Source organism: Durio zibethinus, chromosome 13 (assembly GCF_047325235.1).
Source record: "Durio zibethinus cultivar Kanyao isolate XHJ-2024 chromosome 13, ASM4732523v1, whole genome shotgun sequence".
Classification (NCBI taxonomy): Eukaryota; Viridiplantae; Streptophyta; class Magnoliopsida; order Malvales; family Malvaceae; genus Durio; species Durio zibethinus.
The window spans coordinates 869,161-893,778 of record NC_143174.1 but is presented as its reverse complement, the minus strand read 5'-3'; the positions used below and the strand labels follow the sequence as shown (position 1 = coordinate 893,778).

The 24,618-nt window shown below is 35.6% G+C and overlaps 3 protein-coding genes and 1 pseudogene across 4 annotated transcripts; 1 reads left to right on the top strand and 3 right to left on the bottom strand.

The window, feature by feature from the left end:
• Positions 1-221: 221 nt before the first annotated feature.
• Positions 222-3,137, bottom strand: LOC111303548 (CASP-like protein 5A2). Its single transcript, XM_022899899.2, has 3 exons — positions 2,788-3,137; positions 1,621-1,753; positions 222-726 (listed from the first exon to the last, which is right to left on the bottom strand). Exons 1-3 carry the CDS (start codon positions 3,009-3,011, stop codon positions 535-537), a joined length of 549 nt encoding a protein of 182 aa, XP_022755634.1. The 5' UTR covers positions 3,012-3,137; the 3' UTR covers positions 222-534.
• A 2,552-nt stretch (positions 3,138-5,689) lies between these two features.
• LOC111303546 (uncharacterized) lies at positions 5,690-12,733 on the top strand. Its single transcript, XM_022899896.2, has 19 exons — positions 5,690-5,939; positions 6,468-6,571; positions 6,765-6,851; positions 6,971-7,046; positions 7,129-7,203; positions 7,318-7,371; positions 7,823-7,882; positions 7,986-8,102; positions 8,190-8,284; positions 8,400-8,608; positions 8,727-8,824; positions 8,968-9,071; positions 9,231-9,396; positions 9,520-9,642; positions 9,954-10,036; positions 10,411-10,549; positions 10,631-10,660; positions 11,355-11,425; positions 11,617-12,733. Exons 1-19 carry the CDS (start codon positions 5,901-5,903, stop codon positions 12,434-12,436), a joined length of 2,550 nt encoding a protein of 849 aa, XP_022755631.2. The 5' UTR covers positions 5,690-5,900; the 3' UTR covers positions 12,437-12,733.
• Positions 12,734-13,697: 964 nt separating this feature from the next.
• LOC111304302 (auxin response factor 10-like) lies at positions 13,698-18,302 on the bottom strand. Its single transcript, XM_022900842.2, has 4 exons — positions 16,097-18,302; positions 14,357-15,273; positions 14,170-14,235; positions 13,698-14,052 (listed from the first exon to the last, which is right to left on the bottom strand). The coding sequence occupies exons 1-4, from the start codon at positions 17,189-17,191 to the stop codon at positions 13,971-13,973; spliced, it is 2,160 nt and encodes a 719-aa protein (XP_022756577.2). The 5' UTR covers positions 17,192-18,302; the 3' UTR covers positions 13,698-13,970.
• Positions 18,303-20,465: 2,163 nt separating this feature from the next.
• Positions 20,466-23,172, bottom strand: LOC111303544 (GATA transcription factor 11-like; annotated as a pseudogene). Its single transcript, XR_016326943.1, has 2 exons — positions 22,707-23,172; positions 20,466-21,448 (listed from the first exon to the last, which is right to left on the bottom strand). The product of XR_016326943.1 is annotated as a GATA transcription factor 11-like (transcript).
• Positions 23,173-24,618: the final 1,446 nt, after the last annotated feature.

Here is a 24,618-nt window from a genome sequence, read left to right as displayed (position 1 = left end):
TGAGTGAATATTGGTTGTAGATATAGACCAGACCTAGTAGCTAGTAGTACTTCCGCGTGAGAAGGGCAGCACTCAACTCAGCAGCAGCAGCAGAGAATTTGACAACAAGTGGGCCCTGAGTTGTGTTGCGTGCACTGAGAATTTTGAATTGTATCTGCATTTGACTTCTATTCACCCAGTGTGGCCAACCATGTCCATGCTTTTAAGTTTGGAATCCTGCATTTGACAACCAGAACAAGGAGAAGCTCAATAGTACATATATTTGACCTACAAACACACCATCTAGTGTACACGGTTACATTGATGTGATCCAATCATTCCATCTCCAAAACTGTATATGCCCTCACAGCCTGATTACAATACAAACTTTACAACTTTAAAATCACACAACCATGCTTTTTTTTTTTTTTTTTTTAATCTTTTCAGACACCGGAGAACGCTACAAGGAAAGATACTTGGCATAAGAAAATGCTTCACATGGCATTCTACAACGAGCTGGTTACTCTTCCTAGTTCAATTTTTCCTTGTTCCCTTTTATCGGGATGCAAGTGACCAAAAGTTCAAGAGAAACGAAGGCAATGCAGTAAACCAGCTAATGAAGGCCATTGCAGTAGCAGTTTCAAACTGTGCGCAATGGTTCTGTGCACAGCTGTTAAGATCATTGTCAATAAGAACAGTGATACCCGCTGAAGCACAAGCCGCGGCAAACGTCAGAGTGGATGTTATCTGCGAGGTAAAACAACATATAATCAAGAAAACAAAACAACACAACAAAGAGCAGACAAAAAATTTCCAAAACTGTTTGAGCTCTTAAAGGAAGTAAGCAAGACGTGGTAAAAGGTTCCACATAATTCAAACTTGTCTTTCTGATCAAATTTACTCCACATAATTAGCTTGTACTGCATATGCTATGCAAGTTTTGTCTTCTAAGGGTAATTCGCAATTAGTTCTACAGGAGTCCGGGAATTGCCATGAGGATTGCAAAAAAATCATGGAAATACTGAGGCTTCTTCAAACAAAGACTGGTAAAAAAGTAGGAATCGTTTTTCAGTTTTGAGTAAAACATATAACAGAGTGCCACCAAAATTCAAATCCGTTTTCCAGCATAACTTTGAGTTATTAGTGACTATTAGTCCTCTACTAGTTATTGGCCTACGCAAAACACCAATGTGTTATAGCAGCATACATCAGAACCCATGGCAAGTCAATGAGCTTTTCTTGGAAAATCACTTTGAAGACTATTAATACAATTTTAGTGCTTTTAAAGCCAAATTTGTCAAGGAGGAAAGAAAGTTGAAAAATATTGTAATGAGTAATGATTAACTGCATTTTTCAAAGAGAAGAATGAAGCTTTTCTCCAAAAAGGAGTCACAAGGTAGACCAAGCATTTTTTAATGTCTCAAATACAATGTCCTAGCAAACTTCAGCCGATAGTTGAGGCCATAGCAAATGTGCCAAATCTAGCACTAATGCAGGTAGATACAGCCTATAGGATACGTTTATCAGAAGGCCACACATGCAAATTAAAGATTTTCGCTGGTTTAACAAAAAACAAATAGGACATCACATGTGTTCCAACCTTTTAGCTCACTTGTAACCCCAAAAAGTAGAACATCTTACCCCATCTCCAACAGTAAACAAAGTAACAACACGATAATTCTGCAAGGAACGCCTCACTAAAAGAGCATAAATGTCAATAATAGCTAGCGAAAAGCTCCACAAACTCTGCAAGCCAGTGGCAGCAACAAGGTAGCTGATGTAGCAATTAACAAAAAAAAAAAACAATCCAAGTTATGAAAGAGCCATGATAACTTCAAATGCAGATTTGCTTCACTTTGTTCATCATATGTGGATTTCAAAGTTAAAAGAAAGATTGCCTATAAAAGATGCTGAAGATAGAAGAGGTTCAAATAGTAATGCATAGAGGAAATAAGAACTGAATAATGTAAAGAATCTGTTAAAGGAAATCAAGTTCTGAGAATCCAGATCTTACAACCTCCCTTCAAAGAAAAATGAGGTCTAAACCAAATTAAGTTCTCATCCTTGGAAGAGTTACCAAGTATGAGAACCTATCTCTTACACCCCCTTTTTATGATCATCAAAAAGCCCAGAAAATAGAGCACCTAGAGATTTTCATGTAAGACATCCTACAATTGGCACTTGCCATTTTCAAAGAGAGTTTGATATAAGACACCATTAGGCATATAAAACATGTCAAATTAGCAAATTAACCTAAGGTTTTAACAGCCAATGGATCAGGCTTGAAATAAACCAAAAAGGCAAAAACACAAAGCACGAATTGAGGAAAATATGCTAATTGCCATATCTGAAACATATTTGCAATTGGTTTCTGTCCCTTTTTATCCAAAATTTCTCCATAGTAAGCCCCACATCACACAACTGTAATTTGTTCTTCAAAGTGGGTTTTTCACATTTTAATCCATAAAATTAAACTTACATTCACTAATTAAACTAGCTAATTACACTTTCAGTTAATAGATGAACTAAAATATTCATGATTTTACAAGATATACTATCCTATAGATGCAACTAAAGATAACCCACAATGCTTAGATAGATTAATGGCAACCCATGTAGCCAAACAAGCAGCCTCCTACATTCAATTCAAGTATTCTAAAGTCCTATTCATAAATGCACAAACAAGCTGGTTCTGGTATTCAATTTATAGCATCATTTCCATGCAAGTTTTAGAGCATTGATCGTTATCATCACTAGCAAATCCCAACTAAGCAGAACAAACCCTTTTGTCTTGATCAAAAGCATTACCAAAAGGCTGTAACTGAAGGAAAATCACTGGTGGTTGCCATAATACAAAGTCCCACAACTGCAAAAACGAACTGGCATATTCGCAATGCAAGCCCTCCTGGCGTACCAGGCTTCCCCTGAATATCCTTCATCCTTACTCTTGCTAACTCGTTGTTACCGCCACCGCCTCCGCCTATGGTCGGTGGATCTTCCACTGGGTGAACCGAGGGATGGCTCACATTCATCTCTTCCACTAAATCTCCTTCAATTCATACTCGCAGCTACTTATCAAATACCCAAAATTTTTAAAAAACAGTTTTTTGTTTTCTTTTTCTTTTTCTCTGTGTTTGGCTGTTACTTTGAGTTGCTGAAGGTTCAAGCTTTCACTTTTTGTTGGGTTTTGAACGCACTCGCGATGGGATTGGCTGGGAGAAAGGGGTCTGTTTGGGAAACGGTTTAATGGAATTCTCGTTCTCAATTTTTAACTGGATTTGGAAAATGATTGCTTGGATTAATTGACCGTTTTGGCAAAACACATGCCTATGCTTATTTTCCCATCCTTTTAATTTAATTAATTAACAAATTTTCTCTTTGCTACTTATTCTAAAGCTTGTTCAAGTTCAACCTAATTATTGAATTATAAGAAATAAACCTTTTTAAATATAAATAGTAAATTTTATCCTATAAAATTAAAATTAAAATTTTCATAGCTTTTGTTTAAATCTAATTTTTTGAATGACCTTATAAATATATTTTCATAGTGATATATTTAAAATTTTATTTTTAAATTACTCCCCACGGCTATCATATTTCGATTAAAAAAAATCATTTTTAAACTAATTATTGTGAATAAATATATTGATTACAATGATTTATTTTGAATCTTTTTTCAATGTGATACAAATATTGGGTAAAAATTATAACTGAAATAATAATTTTTTTAAAATGCGATCAAAACATTTTCAAATTTTATTTGTGTTTAATTTTTAAATAATTTTAAAGATGTATTCTCGTGCATCAACTTAATGTATTTATAATTTAATCTTAAAATGCTTCTCAAAATAACCAATTTTAGACCCAAAAATAAGTATATTGTTTTTTCGTCGCCCATAAATCCACAAAATGTTTTACCTTAACTCCTTGCAAGAAATATAAAAATTAATCGATGGTACTCTCTTGTGTTGTAAATAAGGATATGTTATTCTCGTCGTCGTATATTGTTTTATTTTAGCGACAACTAGTGATAAGGAAAGCCGAGTGATTTAGTCACCTTTTGTCTAACCTACCAACGAAAATGACTTGTCCTAGCTCCTAATATCCTCACTGTCATCAGTCATCTCAACCAACATCTATCTCATAATTTTAGTTAAACACATAAAAAAAAATTGAGGGTATTTAACGGTAAAAAAGATATAATGATTTTTTTTATGTTAAAAAATTTTAATAAATAATTAAAAATAATTTTAATATTTATATTAATTTAACATATCAAATTAATTTGATATATTCAATATCACATCAATTTAGTATTATTATTATTATATAATTTCTTATCGCTCATATATAAATATGAAAGATTCAATTACTCTTAAAGTAAATTTATCTTACTCTTAATCTTTTTTATTACTCTTATTTTGACATCATTTATTTTGATTTATATGTTAAAATATAAATATAAAAAATACTTTAGATCTTTATTTTTAACTATAATTCTCTTCTATTTCAAAAGTACTCTTAAGATTGAAGTTTGACACAAATAATATGATTTGAGTTAAATTAAAGGATTTGTTGATCTAACATCATTGTTAAAGGAACTAATGTTAAATGAAAATGATTTCAAATTTAATAATTAATGATTGAACTATAATTTTATAAATAAAATTCATCAGTCGAAATATTTTTTATCTCATAAAAAATATAATTTAATAATTTTTATATCAATATATGTTATATCAATAATAACATCATCAATATGTGAATATTAATTATGAAATCCAAACATTTTGCAACAATTCATGCTTACTAATTTATGGCAGCATTGCCAACCATTATCTATTATACTTTTCATGTTTTTATGACAATTATTACCAACTTTAACTTTATTAATTATGATCGTGTTATTTTAATTATTTTTACTGTCCTTTCCGTGCTTTTTTCTTTTTTCCTTAAGGCTGTTTTGTTGTGCTCAAGCCAACACTCAGCAAAAGGCTGATGAGGTGGCCACCAACTCCAAAAGTCATTTTTCTAGCAAAACATGAGTCAAATCAAAATTGATATTCTATTTTGGTAAATGACTTTTTCACTTTAACTTTTCTTTGGGTTTTAAAAGATAAAAAATTATATAAATATTTTATTCAATAATTAATTTATTAAAATTAATTTATTTTTCCATTATTATTATTTTTATTAATCTAAACACACATTCATATTGCAATAATTATGAAACAAACATGTGAAATTCCCTCCAAGATTTGTTTGAAAATAACGAAAAAAATTTGCGTGATAACCAAACGAACCCTAGAATAAAAATTCCAGGGGTACGTTAGGAATCCAAAATAAAAATGATCACTCGCACGTGCCATATGCAATCAATTTTAGTGCTGAAAAAAGATAAAGACATGCCAACCATGACCATCCATGAGCAAAACCATGCGGAGCAGACTATGCTAACGTCAGAAAGCCTTTGACAGAATTTGGAACGTTATTGGGTGGTTCAGATTCCACGTGCACAACGCGTTGACCTTTAGCTTCATCAGATGGATGTGGTTGGTATGCCTGTGTGGATCTATTTCTCACCTGTCGTATGGAGGTCATGGAAGTCCATTCCCATCACCAACGTACCATCACACATCCATCCATCCATACATGATATGATCCCATCCCATGAGCATTCATCAGAGGGATATCGATTGTCAGAGGCTGCGTGGCCTTTTTTGTTTGTTTTTTCCATCTTTCTCTTTCTTTTTTAACAACAACAAATATTAGGGTTTTTTTTTTTTTTTAATTTTCTTCTCCTCCTTGCTCTTTAATCTCCCGCTTTTCCCCCATCTTTCGGCAATTCCTAGATTCGCCAGTTATTTTTAGGGTTTGCAGATCTATTCAGCTTCTCTGCTTAACCTTTCCTCTTCTTCACCATGTTTTGGAAGCTCACAGCTCTATCGCCCTCTTCTCCCGTGAGTAATTTTTATATTAATTAATTAATTATTCCTGTTCTTTTTCCTTTCTTTTTTTTTAAAAATTTTTAAGTTTTATTTCCTTAAGCTTTACTTGCTACTTTGATTTTCTTTCTTTTTTTGGGAGTAATCTTTTCGAATTAATGCTTTTCTTTCAGCTTAGTTAATTTAAGATTTACTTTGGATTCATCGATGCCATAGCAAAGTAGTTTCAGTGACTTAGATTTGGAGAATTTCATTGTTCAATTTGATGAATTCACTTTGATTTTAAAGCTAGTTTTTGAGTTGGAAATGGTTGAAGTTCAATTTATCTGACGCTGCACTATCTTATTCAGTGACAACTGTTATCAAATCTAACTTGCGAAACTCTGTTAAGCTATGTATATATGGTTAGCTGGATGTACTATCTAGATTGATGTTCATTCTCTATTTCCAACGAATTGTTTTAAGGATGTTGTTGAGTGACTTATTAGTTTTGTGTTTACCGTGACTTTGGTTAGTTTCATTGACTGTGATGTTCTTTTGTAGGTGGAGTCGATATTGGACAAGGAAAACTTCACTTTGGAAGAGCTTCTGGATGAGGAAGAAATAATCCAAGAATGCAAAGCTTTAAATAGTCGACTCATCAATTTGTAATTTTTGCCACTATATCAAATTGTGCCTTAATTTTGATTATGTTTTTATTTTTCGATCAGTTTCTACTCAGTTGTAATCAGTTGGAATTTAGAAGTTATTTGCTATAATTAGAATTGCAAAGAGTTTGTATAATCTGATTGAGAATTAGTCTGGCTTGATGTTCATCATGTACTTAATTCTTTTGTACAGTCTACGAGATAGAGCCCAAGTTGAGCAGTTATTGCGATATATTATCGAAGAACCCCCAGAGGATGCTGACAGCAAACGGGTCTTCAAGTATGTCATCTTCATTAAATCAGGAATCAGGAAATATACTTCTTTCTGTTTCCTGGTATTGTAACTTTTCTGATATTAATTATTCTTTTTCTTAATGATCTATTCTTTTTTATGTCTAGTTTCCCATGTATTGCCTGTGAGATATTTTCATGTGAGATTGATGTTATTCTGAAGACTTTAGTCGAGGAGGAAGAGGTATGAATTTCATTTTCATTGTTGATTATGTATCTTAGTTGTGGAAATGATTTTGTTTCATATGCTTTTCTGTTTGTTGCAGTTGATGAACTTGCTTTTCTCCTTCTTGGAACCAAACCGTCTTCATAGTGCCTTGCTAGCTGGTTATTTTAGTAAGGTGTGTTTGTTCATTTTTTGATTTGTTTCTGTGTTGTTTCATGTCATGTTTTCTTTGACTACTGCCTTGGTTTTTTTTACCACTTGATAAGTTTCATTTGCGTTGAAATTTTAGGTTGTTGTATGCCTTATGCTACGGAAGACTGTTCCACTTATGAACTATGTTCAAGTAAGTAAAGCTTTTGTGTTTACTATCACATTCTTAGAGTTCTAGCAAAATTTGTTGATACGTTTCTTCTATAACATTTACTGTCAATTTGAACTTTACCTTGCTGCCCAGTTGAACTTTGCTTGATATCTTGTTGCCCGGTTGAACTTTGCATGATTTATTTGACATCGACAGGCATGATTTACCTATAAATCTTGTCACCTGTAAGCTTAGTTGAACATACTGAATTACTGTTGTAATCATTCTGTGGACTGTAAGTCCTTTTTATCTGGTAAATTGGTCCTTTGGGTTTGGTACGGTAGCAACACTATAAGTCTAGTGACTTGCATGACAAAATTGACCATGACAAAATTGAGCTCGCCAGTGGTTTATGATCCCTGAACTACAAACGATAGCATGTTTTTATTTATTTGTTTATGTATATGAATTTACCGAGACAGATTATTAACAGGTACATCAAGATGTGTTCCACCAACTGGTTGATTTGATAGGAATCACATCCATTATGGAGGTACCTGAGATTTTGTGTTGTTTTATTGCTTTAGTGGATTTGATTCGGTTTACCATTTAATATGTTCGGGTCAAAGATTGATATGAGACGCTCCTTTTCGCAGGTTTTGGTTCGGTTAGTAGGAGCTGATGATCATGTATATCCAAATTTTTTGGATGTAATGCAATGGTTAGCTGATAGCAATTTGTTGGAAATGATTGTGGATAAATTGAGTCCATCAGTAAGTGAGAATTTTCTGTTTTATCATTTTCATGGCATGCCATACTTTGTAATGTGCATCACACAACCTCTTTTCTACTATGACCAGTGTCCGCCTGAAGTTCATGCTAATGCATCAGAAACATTATGTGCAATAACAAGGAACACCCCATCAGCTTTAGCCACTAAACTCTCTAGTCCAAGGTTTGTGAGATCTAGTTCCTTTTTGTCTCCTCCCTACTTGCCTCACCATCTCGATTCTTTATTGTGTGTATATGTTTGTAACTTGACCTGTAAGTTTGAATCTGTTCATGAACAGCTATGTTGCAAGGATATTTGGTCATGCATTGGAAGATTCACATTCAAAATCTGGCCTTGTACACTCACTTTCAGTTTGTATCTCATTGTTGGATCCAAAAAGATCAGCAATTGCTTCTCCCTTGATGTACTCTTTCCGAAATCAACATACTTATGAGCCTGCAATCCCTGTAAATTTGGAGACTATCAATGCAATGCTGCCTAAACTTGGTGAGTGGGTTTCTTTTGCTGAAAGTTGTATGTAATAGTTTTCATATATTCCTAGGTGCATGTAGCATGTTTTCTTTCATTTTAGCCGTGGTGTTCAAGATTGCATCTTGTTGTGCAGGTGACTTACTCATACTTTTGAATGTATCATCTGATGAGAAGATTTTGCCTACCACGTTTGGAGAATTGAGCCCGCCTCTAGGGAAGCATCGCCTAAAGGTTCATTTTATATTCTCATCATATGTTTTATGTGCCAACCAACATGGATGATTTATTTGGTGTTTATGCAAAAAGTATATCAAACTTTGTGTGGGCCTGTGTCAAAATTTATTCTGTTGTTTCTGTTCTGTTACTTATTTCAGATTGTGGAGTTCATCGCTGTGCTGTTGAGAACTGGAAATGAAGCTGCAGAGAAGGAATTGGTCAGCTCAGGAACCATTAAACGAGTTCTTGATCTTTTCTTTGAGTAAGCTCTTGCTTAAAACTGTCATCTTGAATGAATTGAAAACAACTTATTGGAAGTTTAAATCTAGAAGAAAGTGCTTGATGTCTTTTTGAGGAAGGTGTTTGATCGTTTATGTTAGCAGGCTAGGATTCATTGTTTCTTTTATTTCAAATTATGCAGGTATCCATACAATAACGCACTACATCATCATGTGGAGAGTATAATATTATCATGTCTGGAAAGCAAAAAAGATGCTATAGTTAATCATCTTCTTCAAGAATGTGATTTAATTGGGAGATTTCTCCACACCGACAAACATCCAATTCTTTCTGGTGGCAACAATCAGGTAGATGTTAATCATATCACTAATTTTGCATTTTGCTAACGGGCGTTTGACTAATATAATTAGAAGCTGTTATAAATGCTACCTGATTATGCAGCCAGCTTAACGTATTTTCTGGTAAAACAGCCAACTTTACCTGCTGCTGGAAAATGTGCACCACGAGCAGGAAACATCGGACACATTACACGTATTTCAAATAAACTTGTACAGTTGGGAAGCAGCAACAGCTGCATTGAGGCATGTCTACAGGTGGGAATTGGTTGCTTGTTAATGTTGTAAGAGTGCTTCTGTCAGGATCTTAAAGGCTGTAGGTGCATTTTTTATTTTAAGCTAACAACTTTTGTTATAATTAAAATTAGGGTATGAATCTTTCTAAACCTGAATTAAGTTCATTACTATTAGTTGTTTGGTTATTTGGCATGTTGGTGGTATCTTCCATTGGCAGGAATTGCATGGCTGGATCTATATGTTGGATTAGGCGTTTGTTCTGGGATTCTTTATGACTTTTTTTTTTTGTTTTTTTGTGAATTTTCTGACACAAGTTCATCTATTCTTTATAGGAATATAGTGAATGGAATGAATGGCAAGCTAATGTTCTGCAAGAGCGTAATGCAGTTGAAAATGTTTATCGATGGGCTTGTGGGTATGCTTTTGTCTTGCTTCTGATATGCATTGCAGTCTGATTAGTAGGATACGTGATTGAAGGTCAATTATCTGTAGATTCTATATATGCTTGATATGTCATTTGCAAGAGTGCATGCATTCACGGCTCTATGGTCTTGTGGCATATTGTAACTCCAAAATGACATAGCAAATGTGACTTATAGTTCTCTCTTTTTATTTTATTTATGGATTTTTTCTCTTATATAATGCGTACAGATGTGAAGTTCTGATAGCTTTCCAATTTCTGAGTCCATGTATTGTTATAACACATTATTGCTGTTTTCAGCAATAGTTGTGAGAGCTAACAGAAAATTCATTTAAAGAGTCTCTTGCATTTTTCCTTCTCATTTGCAGCCGCCCAACAGCATTGCAAGACAGAACAAGGGATAGTGACGAGGATGATCTTCGTGATAGAGATTATGATGTTGCAGCTTTAGCAAATAATCTAAGCCAGGCTTTCACATACAAAATATATGGGAATGATGATAAAGAAGTACGTTGTTTGGCTTCTTATAACAATATCTTAAATTCTACCTGTTTGCTGTACTTACTGTTTTTATTTAACTGCTTTCAGGACCTTGGTGCTCTTGGTCGAGATGATGGGGTGAGTGACTTTGATTTCTTTTAATTACTGGAATTTTGTGTTGTTTTTTGTAAGGCCAATAGTTTATTTTTCCAATGGCATCTCCATTTGCCTATTAAAGAGAATGATGGTGACGTAACCTAGGGTTATGTGTTTAGATCAGCATGTAGGGGTGTAATTGATTGAGTTTAAGTTGATACAGTATTAAAGCTCGAGTTCGTCTCCAAATTCAAGGCTTAAGACTTGCCTTGAGCTCGATCAAAGTTTTTTTTTTTTTTTTTTTAACTTGACCTTGACTCAAGATCGAATTTGAACTACTCGAGCATGCTTGATTAGGCTCGATTGATATATAAAATAAGCTCAATTTTTATATTCGATAAAAATTTGATTGTTTGTGCTTGAGCTTGAGCTTGAGCTTGAGTTCAAGATATTTTATTAATTAAAATAATAAAAATATATTAAAATATAAAAGCTTGATTAGGCTTGCAAGTTACTTGAGTGGGCCTTGATCGATAAGTCGAGCTACTCAAGCTCGAACTTGACTCAATAATAACCAAATTGAATTTGAATTTCATTCGAGTTGAACTTGAGTAGCGAGTACTAATATATCATTTATACCCCTAAGTATGAGTGATGAAGATAGCAAATAAATAGGATTTATTTATTTATTTTTTAATGTCAAATTTGATAGTAAATATATGTTTTCTATTTACAGGATGTGTACTTTGATGATGAATCTGCTGAGGTTGTTATATCATCCTTGAGGCTAGGTGATGACCAGGGGAGGTGAGTTTTCTTGTCATTACTCATAGTAATGTAGTAATTGGTTGATGAGGTTTGTGATGGATACTCCAGACGGGTGAACATTGTTTGAGGACCTCCAACTGCCTTAGCTTTTATAATCATACAGTTTATATTCTTTTGTTAAAGTAACTGTATTAATGGAGATTACAACCCATGTTTTTCTAATGCTGCAGTCTGTTCACAAATTCCAACTGGTTTGCATTCCAAGATGACAGAATCGATAATGCACCTATGGCCACATCCCCTACACAGGTGATGGATGAGATTAACTTGAATGGCACTGCAAATGGTGGTAACAGCAGTAGTGATGATGAGGTCGTAGTTGGAGACGAGGACGAGATGAATGAAAGCAAACAGTCGGTGAATGGCACATCCACGTGCAATGCAATGAATGGATTTAACAATTTCATGAGTGGTGGAGACTTGAATCCACAAGGGGAGAAAGCAAATGCTTTTCATGATATGGGATTCTTCAGGTTTGACACACCAGAAAACGAGGACGTGTTTGGAGATAGGTCTTTACCTGAGTGGGTGCGATGGAGAGGGTCTTCGGATTTGTTAGTAGGTGGATTAAGCAAGAATCCGTTTCTCGATGACAGCTCAGATGTCAACCTATCCAGTCATACTAAGACAGTGATCACTGATGTGGGGTCCCTCTCAAATGGGGAATCCATCCTTCCAAATGTTTCCTCGGACTCCATGGATTTGAGTGACGGGTCAGCGAGCAGTGATACAAGTCAGAAATCTCCGCCACCAGTGCCCTCTTTGTTTGAAGAGGATGTTGAATTTATAGGTGTGGAATTAGAAGGTACAGAGAAGGCAATGGAACAAGCTTTAAAAGAAGGAATAGTTGAGGAAGCCGGGCCATTGAAGAGGAACATTATTCCAAAGGTACCAGAAATGGAGAATTCAGATAATGGTGGAGCTGGGATGAAGGAGTTCAATGATGCAAACTATTGGAGGGCTGATCACGAGGTTGCTGTTTTGGAGTAATGCTGGCCAAACATGTTTGTAGCTGAACCTGATGTTGGATCTGCGTGCGACTATCGCAGGTTTGGTCGGCGAGGCCTGAAGCAGCAAAATTCATATGTACAGTATAATTTTGTTTACAGATGGGGTTGACAGGTAGGCTTTGCTATGGTTATTACTGTTCATTAGATATTGTTACGTGTTGTTTTATTATTCAAGGTTTTGTTTCTTCCTGTTGCTGATTTTAAGGCAAGGGTTTAACTTGTCAAATCATATTTTAACTTAATTTTAATGGCTGGAATAATAATACTCTTCCACTTATGATTTATCATTATTTAAAAATTATAATAATACTAAAAAAATTAACTAAAACAAAAATTTCATTAATAATGTATGACGAATGAATGAGATAATTTTTATGTAATAAGAAAGTAAAAAATGTTGGTAATTAGAGAGTTGAAAAAATCACGATAATGTTAAAATCTCAATATTTTGTTTACTGTACTCTTTTGTTGGCCGTGAGGAGATGAGATGAGATTGTCTTTATAATATCGTCCTTCAAATCTGCGGCGACGGTGGTAAAAACGGATGAAATCTTGATCGTACATCCGACACAGGTGAAAGTAACTCAGCCGTACAACTTGTGGGAATTACCCTAAACTAAACCCAAAGTCTTTAAACTTTCACCTTCAAAAGGACGAAAAAATTAAAAAGAAGTCCTCAGTTGGGTACACAGCACGAACGGGGCCTTCACGTCACGTCATAATATCTCCGTCGTTTGCATGCAAAAGAGGAAAAAACGAGCGGGAGGCTTGGCCGTCAAAACGGCGACGAAAAAAGGGTCCAGATTGACGACGAAAAAGGGTCCAGACGTGGGGCCGTTGATTTGTTTGATCACTTTCCACAAGCCATTTGCTGTTTGATGATTGGTCCCACCCGCACGTGTGCCTGGTTTATTAATTTAATTAATTAATCATTAATTTTCCCTTATTTTACTTGAGGTGAAACTTTGTTTGACTTGACTTTGGATTTGTATAATTTTTTATAATTTTTAGTTTTGGGATTTTAAATGTATATATTTTGTGTCTAGTGTTTTACAAAATTCAGTTATTTCAAACCAGAACCAGACCAAACCCAGCTGGGAAGTCAACTGTTGGAACAGTCAAGTCTTTCTTGTTTATGATTCCAAGCTGTCCCATTTTCTTACCTTATTTTTGTTTTTTTTTTTCCTTTCATTAAGATCCGAAGGTCTTGCTTCTTGAATCATACTGGTTAGAACATGCACTTATTTGGCACAAAACAGTATTCCTTACAATTGCACTTTGCATGGATGGAGTCATGATTAACATCAAAATAAACTGATAAAGCTTCAGCAAATTATAAGAAACCTACACAGACAAAATACTTGGACATCAACATGGTTATCAATGTTCGTTTGAACACAAAATACTTGGACAAGAAACCTATACAGACATCCCCTAACGGGAGCTAAAAAGTCTTTATACTGTTCTATGAATTGTTGAAAGATACATACATGGTTTTCAACATTGGCTCCGAATCATCCAAATATGCTCAAGTGACCTGTCTTGTCGGGCCCTTCTAGTCCATTTTCAGCAGTTCGCATGCCTGTGAGCCATGTCCTGGAAAACAGGTTGTTCGCAATCCAACAAGTTTAGAACATTGGGTTGCAAATTGGTTTTAGTTTGAGACTCATTGGTGGAAAAAGAAAGGGAAAAGATTAAGATAGTTTGACTGACCTTCCAACAGTATCATTGCCTGAATCCATCCTTATTGTCAATCTTTTGGCTATCTTCATAAAAGCACTACAATACCAAAGAGAAAGATGCACGTAAATCAGAAATTTAGATGTTTTAAAGTTCATTATAGCTGTATCAGCAAGATAAAAAGACTGAAGAAGGTAAATGGAGTTCTTCAAATTGATACCTGAATGGTTCATCTCCAGTTTGTTTGACAGCACCTGTTGCATCTTGATACAGCAAATGGTCCAACATCTCTGATATTTCTATTCCAAACATGTTGGTCAACTGCCTGTATAGCTCTTCATAAGAACCAAGAACCGAGAGGTCAAGAGTCCGTCCCACATCCTGTGACTCCAAGAATACTTTGCAATGACCGGTATCCAGCCCAGGTTCTGTGGTTCGATAGTCCTGGTGCCACAAAAATTCAGCGGTAGATGATTTAGATGATTTCTCTGGAGAAAAGTGGTTCTCAAAAGCAGACCCAGAATTATCAGAAGAATCTTTTGTTTTGTCTGCATTGTCATCTAATGAACTCTTTGCATTAATAACTTGTGAGACAGATTCACTTGAACAGCTCCGAGAGAGCTGCTGCTCAGTAAGTATTGGCTGACCAAAGAGTAAAAACTGGTGTCTTTTTCTGTTATCAGACTTATGCTTCTGACTAGAATTCCCCATTGTTAACAAGCAAGATAGATTCTCATCACTGTTTGTGCACCTTGCCGTCATGATGCCATCAGAAATTCTAGACTGAGGATCAAACCGCTGAAAACTGGATAGAAACAGTCCTGACTGCAGTTTATGTTTATGATCGAGATCTGATAAAGATAATCCAAATTGTGCATGCCTGGTTCCCTGTATGCTTGCAGGAGCATTATCAGATAAACAATGCAAGGGGCTTCTGTGCCCAAGGGGATTGCCCGAAAATGATGGCACAGGAAATTGTCCATTAAGGGGAAAGTCAAGGTGTTGGGGGACCCGCAGCTTCTTTCTTGGTGTTGAGAAGGGTGAGAGGTGGATGGCAGGCATGTTTGATACCAATTCAACCAACCAGGGACTCACACGCTTAACATTTTGCAACAAATCTGGTTCATCCCATCTCACCTGCAATAGTGATTATAAGGTCAGTAGGGAGGGCTGCTAAAAGGAGAACCAAGAATGTTGTGGACCAAGAAAGCTTAGACATCCACTTTTTAGAACAAGTCTGGTCAATTTATTGTTCGTGGAACCAAATGAAAAATATAGAAACAATTTGATGCATGTTGATTTCAATAGTCAGAATACAGATTACATTTGTCTGACAGATTAAATCAGCAAATGGACCACCAATAACCAAATTGCTAAAGAAATTCAGGAATATCAATTAAATGTAGAAAAAGGCTACAACTGCGTGTTCCCTTGTAATAATTTCATGAATCACCAACAATCAAGTTAGCAAGTAAATTCCACAATGGTCACCCCAGTAGACACTTGCCTAATAAAGTAATGATCGAGTTGGCCTTCAGGGCCGAATCCAGTAAATATCGTATCATAAACAGAGTATTTGTGGTGACATAATTTTCAAAGGTGAAAAAGTATTGAATCCATCAGAACTATAGCCAAAGATGAACAAAGTTAGTTGCAGAAAAATTGAATGAGAGAGCTTATATAGCAAAACAGTTCCAGACTTGATGTGAATAGGAAGAGTTGAAAACATGGCATAAAGGAATCATTATAGTGCTGCAAAGAAGAGGTTGGAGAGCTAATTTGTTCCTGGGTAAAGCTCATTAATTCACCCAATCAATTCGAAAGACCCACTTTATACTGAAAGATACCAGGGTAGAGGGTACTTGATTCAAAACCACCAGATAAACATTGCTTGACAGGTGCTAATTAAGCAAAGAAATAAAACAAGATTTTACATAAGAATCAGGGAGAAATATAGCACCTGGAGAAGCCGCCATGGTGAATTAGGCCACCGGACAGGATCAGCAACTTGAACAGAAGATACAGTCCCCATGAACCAGCTAATCCTAGAAGAATCCTCAGTCTCAAAAGCCATCTTGAACCTCATCCCAGAACACCAAGTAATCCTCATTGCCGCCCTTACTGCAGATGCCTTAACACAAAACTCCGGTGTGCTTGCTCTAGGATAATAAATAATCTCAAATGGCTGGCCACCAGCAGCAATTGCAACTGCCTCCAAAACACCCTCTGGCCTCACTTTTCCCTTTCCTCTCAAATTCCCACCACAACCCAAATTCCCATTTCGCATTATCTTACTCTCATCCTCCCTCAGGAAAGCTGAAAACCCTCCATAAGGACTAACATCATTACCATTTCCAAGACCAGTATTCCAACCTGGAGCGCTAGACTCAGTTCCATTTCCAATTCCACGCTTTGCTCGCCTAATCCCAGCATAAAGATCACCATTTTCAGCTCTCAAGAACACAATTGAGTCCCCAGCAACAAGTTTTTTCTGGTTTACAAAAGTACTCCAGCCAGTAGTCAACAGATGTCTCTTAGGAGTCCCCCTGTAAATATGTCTAAACTTCCAAATCTCACCATGAACATCCTTGGCAATAACAGTTTGAACAGGAGGATCCACAGAGTAATCCAATCTTGGAAAAATGGTTTCAGCACAATATCTTGGAACAGAAAAACCACCCCCATTGTTTGCATCAGATTGAGTCAATGTCTTAGCAAAAGAAGCAGACTTTTCTACATTATCAGACCCATTAAAGCCACCACCCGAAACCGCATCGTCTTCAAAATAACGCTCACTGTTTGGCAATGGTATAAGCATGATCTTGGCATATACTTCATCAGTTTCAGCATCAGCCAAATATTTGACAGAAGCCACTCGACAAAGAACAAGAGCCGGGATTTGTGGAGGAGATGAGAAATCCACAAAAGAGAGAGAGTGTTCAGCATGGCCTTGAGGAAAGTAGAAGACTTTGGAGTTCACTGGTGGGATTTGAACCATGGATCCAGCACAGGCATGCCACAGCTGAGGATCCAAGTTCTTTTCTGATTCCTTCATTTCTTTGGGCTCCCTCTTTTGATCAGCCTTTGAAGTTGGGATCTTTTGGGATAAAAAAAAAAGAAACTTGTGAAATTCGAAATCTAGAACTTCTGAGTTAAATGCTGTGAACAACCCAGGAATTGGTTATAAATTTAACTTTGAGACATTAAAGAAAGAAGATGAAATGAAAAAGAACACAAAAAGTGCAACAGTTCATTAAATTTTAGGACATTAATTAAAAAATCTCTTACCTTTTTGTTAAAAAACCAAACAATTTGTGAAATAAAAAGAAAAAAACAACAACAACTCTTCTTATCATTAAATTTTAGAACATTAATTAAAAAATATCTTACCTTTTTGTTAAAAAAAAAACAAATTGTGAAATTAAAAAAAAAAAGAAACAACTTTTCTTATCACACTCTGTTGTCTTACGAAAAAAAAACATCCTTTTAATGCAACGCCTCCTTTTCCCACTGCCAAACGTTTCTTTATTTCTCTCTCGCGTGAAGATTAAACAGTATAAGAAAAAGACTGGCCAATGAGACAGAAAATCAAAGACAAAAAAAAACCCCACTGATAAAACTTTTTAAAAGACTGGCAAATGAGAGAAAAGATATGGAAATGAAACATTAATTTCTTGTCAGAAATCAGGTACGGAAATGACCACCATATCTCAATCGTAACTCGGAAGTCAAAACTCAAAGCTTTTTTTACTTTTTCTCTCAAGCACCTGCCTTTTTGTTCCTATGTCTTGAAACCGAACTGTCCCTCTAGATGACAGGAACAGAACAATAAAAGAAATTCCAGATCAAACAAAAAAGTTAAAACGTGATTATGGCGCTAAAATCTCATGTGGTAATATAAAGTGAAGTAAGATATCGCGACAGAACATTTGCAGCAGTAAAGAGAAAGGAGAGATCCTGTTTTGTCACTTTAAGCACAGTACTCTGAAACAACCGAGACAAAACTAACTATGGTTGATTTCGCAATTAACTGTGGTTGAACGATAGTTCAGTTAGCCCGTTGGATTGGAACTGAATCCCTGATCTGTTCATGATTCAACTACAACACCACCACCAAAATGGTCGCGAAGGGATGTTTTATTGAAGTCATGAATATGGATTCGTTCAATCCAAATTTGGTTCGAAAATATGATTTATAAAGTATGTAAACAATGTAAATGGATGCAAATAATGAATGAAGAAAATAAGAAAATTACTTCATGGTTTGAACTAAAGAAGCAAGCATTAATATCATGATATAGAAAACTAACGTCATATCGGAATTTGAAGACACTAATCGATTCTTAAAAAGACCCACTTTTTACTTTTTAAATTAAATTTCTATGATAACACACATATTTGGTACAACAAACAATAAAAGACAAATTTAAGAGAAGAAAATAATGGTTAGAAAAATGCAAATGAGATGGCACCATCACCACAATTCCCTTTTTCAACAAAATATTTACTTTTAGTACATAATTATTTTCTAATAAGTTGCTCTTTAATTCAACAATAAGTATAGCTTGCAAATTCAATTTCTTTTTCATTTCCTTCCCTTTATTACTACATTTTCATTTTAGTAAAATTTTCTTTTTTGGTTTCTTTGCTATGATCAGAACATTGGAAAATGCTTCCTTCGTTCATCCTGCAAATAGAAAAAAAACACCATAGAATTCTGCTTTGGGGTTTGAAAACAAGTTAAAAAGAGAGTTGATTGTAACAAAATACATTTGCAGGATAACAAATTTCAAATATAGAAATCTTTGAAATGCAATACTGATAGCACTCTTTGAATTCCTTGTAAGATATAGTATTTGTCCTTGCTTTAAGATAAATACTTTCAATTCTACAAGCCTTCAATTGAAAGCTAAAGTTTTGGGTACAACCTTGAAAATAAAAACACAGCAAGAATGGGAAAATGATTGTCAAGTTCAGACAAAAGATTGAACAAAAAAGAACAAATTGAAACAACATCAAAACCAACAAGGGGACATGAAAACAAGAGGAAAACATGCCCTGGAAAAGGTAAAGAGAAGAAAATCAAGAGTGGTTGGTGAAAAATCAACATTGATACAGACAAACAAAGGTGCAACCGATCATATGCCAGTTATTAAATAAATACAATATGACCCTTCAAAATTACATTTTGTTGTGTGACCATACAAAAATGTAGGTCGGATTTTGAACCTGTTAATTCTTATCTTATGCTTACCCACTTTACCTTGCCTTTGCCGTTGCCCAACCAACCCCTTTCCTTATTCAGGTTACGCCGCTTCTGAGTTCTGACAGCTAAAGACCACCGGGGTTGCACAAAGTTGACCCACGGATAGCCTGGCCAAGCCTGTTTAGATCCACGTGGCTGGATCTGAAGGCACTGAGCCCATTATGATGGAAGACTTTGTTGGGCCTACCTAAGACTGTAAATGATGTGACATTACAAGGGGATGTGCGCCCCGTGGGCTAAGGAGACAGCCCAGGAATCTCTGTCGTTATGTCTGTCTTCAACTCAACAAACACCCGACCGAGCTTGTAATAATATATTTTGACTGATGAACGATGATTTTTTGGCACTAGATTGGTGAAATTTTGCTACGTGTAGGGTAGAGATCTTTCAACACAAGAGAAAGTTACGAGCTTACTTTTTACATTAATGCAGAAAAGAGGACAAAGCAGAGACTGACATGGCGATATGACAAAACTTGGTTCTTTGAAGAATGTTGCTTAGGCTTTCATATTTCGAAGTATAGCATGTATGCTGCCAAGACTGAAACATGTTCAATGAAACAGGGCTGATTTATTATGGACTTGAGATTTGGTTTCCCTATGAAGAGCTGGGCTTAGAAATTGGTTAGTCCATCTTGTGATCCTCACTTTTGGGCCTCTAGTTTCTGGTTTTTGATGCTTCCATGTAGCTGGTTTTATTTCACCAATCCTATGCCTCGGCTCACTATCACCTCATCTATTCCATGAAAAAAGATCAGAAAATTAATTAAAAAAAAAATGAAACCAGAAACAAGCCAAACTTGTCCATTTCTTTTGGTTTACACTAAAAGGCCAAGACCAACTCACGAAAATATTAAGCTTTAAACTTTGAGAAATAACTCTTTTGTACCACCAGGAACAATGTTCGTTTGCTTTGCCGTAAAGCATTTTGGGTTTGGTAGGCACGGCTTTGGTCCAATTGGTGGCTGATTATCTTCCCTACTGAAAAGCAAAATGGGAGAACTATTCTGATTGTTCTGAAAGAATAGAAAAGACAATAAGAAAAATTGCATTTAAGAAGAATAAATGAATAGGGTGAGACCTGATACTGTCAAACATGTTAAGCACCTCTAAACCTAATATGAAAATCCACCCTCCATTCTCTACTTCAAATGAGATATTTTCTACCTATTCCTGCCTGTTCCTCCTGCTAAACATGTCATCATCTATGTTCCTACTTATTCCATCAATGTACACACTGAGAAATAAGGAAAAGAAAAAGACACAAAAATTTAATACAAGACATAGAACAAGGAAGCTCCCTACTTGAAGCTTTCTGAACTAGTAATGATCAATGCAGTTGCTATCCAAATAACATTTCTGGTGGGATTGACAACACAGATGGTGTCACAGTTGTCGGCAGCTTGGCTTTTCTTCTCATCTCTACCACCTTCTTATGAGAGTTGGAGTGCAATGATGGAACAAATGTAGGGCTTGCAGCAGGACGATACTCGGGAAGGAGGCGGCCAGACCTGTAGCGAACCCCACATGCATTACAAAGGGTCTTTGGTCCCATCGGCCCTTCTCTCCATTGTGGAGTTTTTGTAACTTCACAGTGCATACATTTCCTAACAACAGCCTGTTGGGAGGGGGATTTCTTGGTCTCACTGGAACCTGAAAGCAATGTCAGGTTCTTTTTCTTCTTCTGTCTCTTTTTGGCAGCTTTTTCCATAAGATGGCCTTCTGATTCAGAACCAACCAGAGAATTGGATCCTCCGGAGGTAGAGGAGTTGGAGGACATGAAAGGCAATGTGAATTGCAGGTTAAAGTTAGATGCTCGTCTACGCTTGCTTCGACCACGCTTCACCAGGAAACTTAGTTTAGGGTTAATAGGCGTGGGGTTTGCAGCTGAGCAAGAGCTACTGCTTTCAAGTACAGATACTGGACTGGAGGTCTGGAACTGGGTTGAACCTTTGACATCAGCAGACTCACTGTGTAGGGTAATGCTTCTGCTGGAGGATGCCTTGGTAGTGCTTAACCGCTGGTTTAGCTGAGAAGATCCATCACACTAGATACAAAAGGAGAAATAATTCAGTGAAAAGTCAGATACAAGATTGAGGAACATTTTAGTCCTATAAGATAAAGATAGAAAGAAAAAAGTGCGTCCCAAAGGATTATTTATTCATCTTTATGGTAGTCATATGAGAATTAAATTGACAATGGTAAAAGAGAAGATCACCATTTATTTTAGAATAATTATCAGTTACAACAATTGCACCTATCTCTTACAAAATTTATCATAAAAAGAGCCACTCAGCCATTGAACATCAACCAGAGATTCATTATCAATAGCATTATCAGGTGGTCCCATCCATTTATTGGCAAGGCAAACAAAGCACTAATTGGGCCTGCTTGCTTGCTTGGACTAAAAAGACGTGCCAAGGTAACAGCATGTGGTGCAATAGTGCACATAATATGCCCCGTGTTCTTAGTTTATCTGTAGCACAAAATACAATGCAGTCTCTTGGTTTTTGCAAAGTACAACATCTGATTATTGTCTCAGCCTCTTGAACCGTTTTCAATTGTGGCTCTTTGCCACACTAAATAACGTCTCTCGCCAATGCTTTGTTAAAGCATCCTTCACAGAAGAGTTTGGACAACAACGAACAGAATGCGCAAGCACTCTTAGGGGGTTGAGAAACATTGCATATCTTAGAAATAAAGTTACTTCCATAACATTGCTTTTTACTAAAGTATGAATGAAAGATCACCATATTGCTATAATGATTGCTTTCTAAAAAGCACAATCTGAAAGTGCAAATGCAGTCATTCGTACAACAAAGCATTAGGCATGTCAACATGCACAAGGTAAATTGTACACTCTAGTCCAAAATTAATAGACACCCTCAGAAAACTAATTCATAGACAGTAAAATGTTCGGGACAAAACAGTGGTAGGCAAGGTAAAGTTTGAGTCCATAACATGAATTCTATGTAATATGTCTCCTAGTAAATAAGCTCTCCAGAAAGTCGAATGGATTGTTAATTCAATAAACAGAGACACATAAAGAGCTTGTATATCCAATTTCCAACCAATATTTTATAAGGTGTTATATAAAAATCAATGGACTATTACTTATATTGACTCTAAAAGCTTTTAAATATAGAACACTACTTGGACCATGTGAAAAACAAAACCAGGAAAGAATTTCAATGATAAATTAACAACTATACACAAATCAAAATCACCCACTTACAAGTAACTTCTAAATTCATAAACATATATGTTAGTCATCACTAGTGTAAGGGAAAACAAAGGGAACTCACTGAAACAGAAAGGCTTTTCACCGAACTATCACTGAAAAAATCGCCACCAAAGCCAGAAGACAAGCCAGCCAAAACATTAGCAGGTGGAGGCTCTAAGTTTTGAAAGTTACAACAATCCCACTCTTCACCACCAGCACCACCGCCACCATTGTTCTCTTCCACGTCATCAAGAGGTAAATGAAAATCTTTGATAACATCTTCTCCACTACCACCATCATCAGTGCCTTCAATATTTTCCGATGGGAAATCCAAATACTTTATTACGTCATCAAAGAAATCATCATTGACCCCATTGAAGGTTTTCTCAAACCAAGGATTATTCATAATTTAATTTCTGATTTTTTGCTTTTCTTTAATTTTCTGTTCACAAAGTAGAAGAGAGAAGTTAAAGCATTAAACCCAAGTAGAAAAATCAATTAAAACGCTTACAAAATGGGGTTAGTAAAGAGTTATTATCCCATTTGGAAATTGCCTTATCTATACATCAGTAATATCTTGAGCAATAACTTACTTTTATCTTATAAAAAATCAAAATTTGAAGCAATTAAGGACTGTAAAGTAATATTTTAGACCAACAATAATACAAATTACAAAGTTTCCTATTTTGAGTGAATTTTATAAATGGAAAAAAAAGTCTCTTTCTAGGTTTGGAGAATCAGTTAAATCGTCATTTTAGCATATAAATTAATCAAAGAAAATACTGGTAATTAAAAATAAATAATAACACTAGTAATAACAGCTCAAAATAATGAAAAAAATTCAAACTTTTTTTTGTCAAGAGCTTGTTTGGATACATGGAAAATTAAAAAAGCAGCAAAAAGAAAGTTAAAAAACTGGTAAATAATTACAAAGACAAGAGTTGGTACCCATTTTTTACTTCATTTTCTGAGTAACTAAACAGAAAGCAAAAATAAAATGCAGAAGAGATGCAAATAAATGGTAACATTTAAAGGAAAAAACAGAATGCAAAGAGAGAAAGAGAGGACCTGGTTTTCAAGGGGAAGAATGAAGGAGAGGCATTGTTTGGATCAGAGGAAAATGAGAGAGAAAAATAAGAGACAAGATGAGAATCCTTTGAATCTCAAATTGTCTGAAAATGGGATTTTTTATGGATTTTGTGAATGAGAGAGTAAAAGTTAATGTTACAAGGCAGATATGAAGGTGGCTATGCAGTTTCCCTTATAATCACCGCTCATCTGTCATCAATGTTGAATGGAAAGTGGGGTTGATCTAAAAGGGCTTAAATTTATGTTAAAATTAAAAAAAAAAAAGGGAAAAAAATTGAACAGATCACCGACGAGATGGAGTAGGATGAACGGAGCGTGAGAAATCTTTTGTCTTTTTGGTGTTGCAATTTGGGTCCCAATTTTTTAGTTGGAGCTTCCACATGCTGTGGTCCCTTTGGATTTTGATTTTCTGTTGTTCAATGTATTTGATTGATCATAATGGGGTTGGGCGCATAATTTTAGGAGCCTGTCTTGGTTTTTCAGCTTCTTTGACTAAGGAAATGCTTTTGCATTTTGAAGAACGTCATGTGTTTTTGTCATACGATTCAATCTGCTTGAATTGGAAATGGTGAGTGATAAAATTTTCACATTACCCATTAATCCTTTTCAACCTCGTATGAAATCTGGATAGGCATGAAACTGTTGCATGGTGATCAACATCCATCAGACAGACAGACAATAAAAGCAAGAGACTGTAACGTTTCTATCAAGTCACCAAATAAAGCTGGCGTTTAACACTTGATATACCCATTTTTTTGGTCATACATCTTTATATTCCATCTTTCTGAAACTGACCTCATGCCAAATTGCCAATCCACTCATTACAAGCTAGGATTCAGCTTCAAGTCAGGTGGTTCTGAATTTCTCAAAATTTATGGGTAAATCATCACCTATACCTCATTACA

Excerpts from the sequence above, each read along its gene's own strand:
- LOC111303548 (XM_022899899.2), bottom strand. The coding sequence starts at position 3,011 with ATGAATGTGAGCCATCCCTCGGTTCACCCAGTGGAAGATCCACCGACC. Across the intron at positions 1,754-2,787 it reads CCTTCAGTTACAGCCTTTTG|CTACCTTGTTGCTGCCACTG; the intron begins GTAATGCTTTTG and ends TTGCTACATCAG. Across the intron at positions 727-1,620 it reads TGTTTACTGTTGGAGATGGG|ATAACATCCACTCTGACGTT; the intron begins GTAAGATGTTCT and ends TTTACCTCGCAG.
- LOC111303546 (XM_022899896.2), top strand. The coding sequence starts at position 5,901 with ATGTTTTGGAAGCTCACAGCTCTATCGCCCTCTTCTCCC. Across the intron at positions 6,852-6,970 it reads GACAGCAAACGGGTCTTCAA|TTTCCCATGTATTGCCTGTG; the intron begins GTATGTCATCTT and ends TTTTATGTCTAG. Across the intron at positions 8,609-8,726 it reads TGCAATGCTGCCTAAACTTG|GTGACTTACTCATACTTTTG; the intron begins GTGAGTGGGTTT and ends CTTGTTGTGCAG.
- LOC111304302 (XM_022900842.2), bottom strand. The coding sequence starts at position 17,191 with ATGAAGGAATCAGAAAAGAACTTGGATCCTCAGCTGTGGCATGCCTGT. Across the intron at positions 15,274-16,096 it reads CACCATGGCGGCTTCTCCAG|GTGAGATGGGATGAACCAGA; the intron begins GTGCTATATTTC and ends TCACTATTGCAG. Across the intron at positions 14,236-14,356 it reads ACTGGAGATGAACCATTCAG|TGCTTTTATGAAGATAGCCA; the intron begins GTATCAATTTGA and ends TTGGTATTGTAG.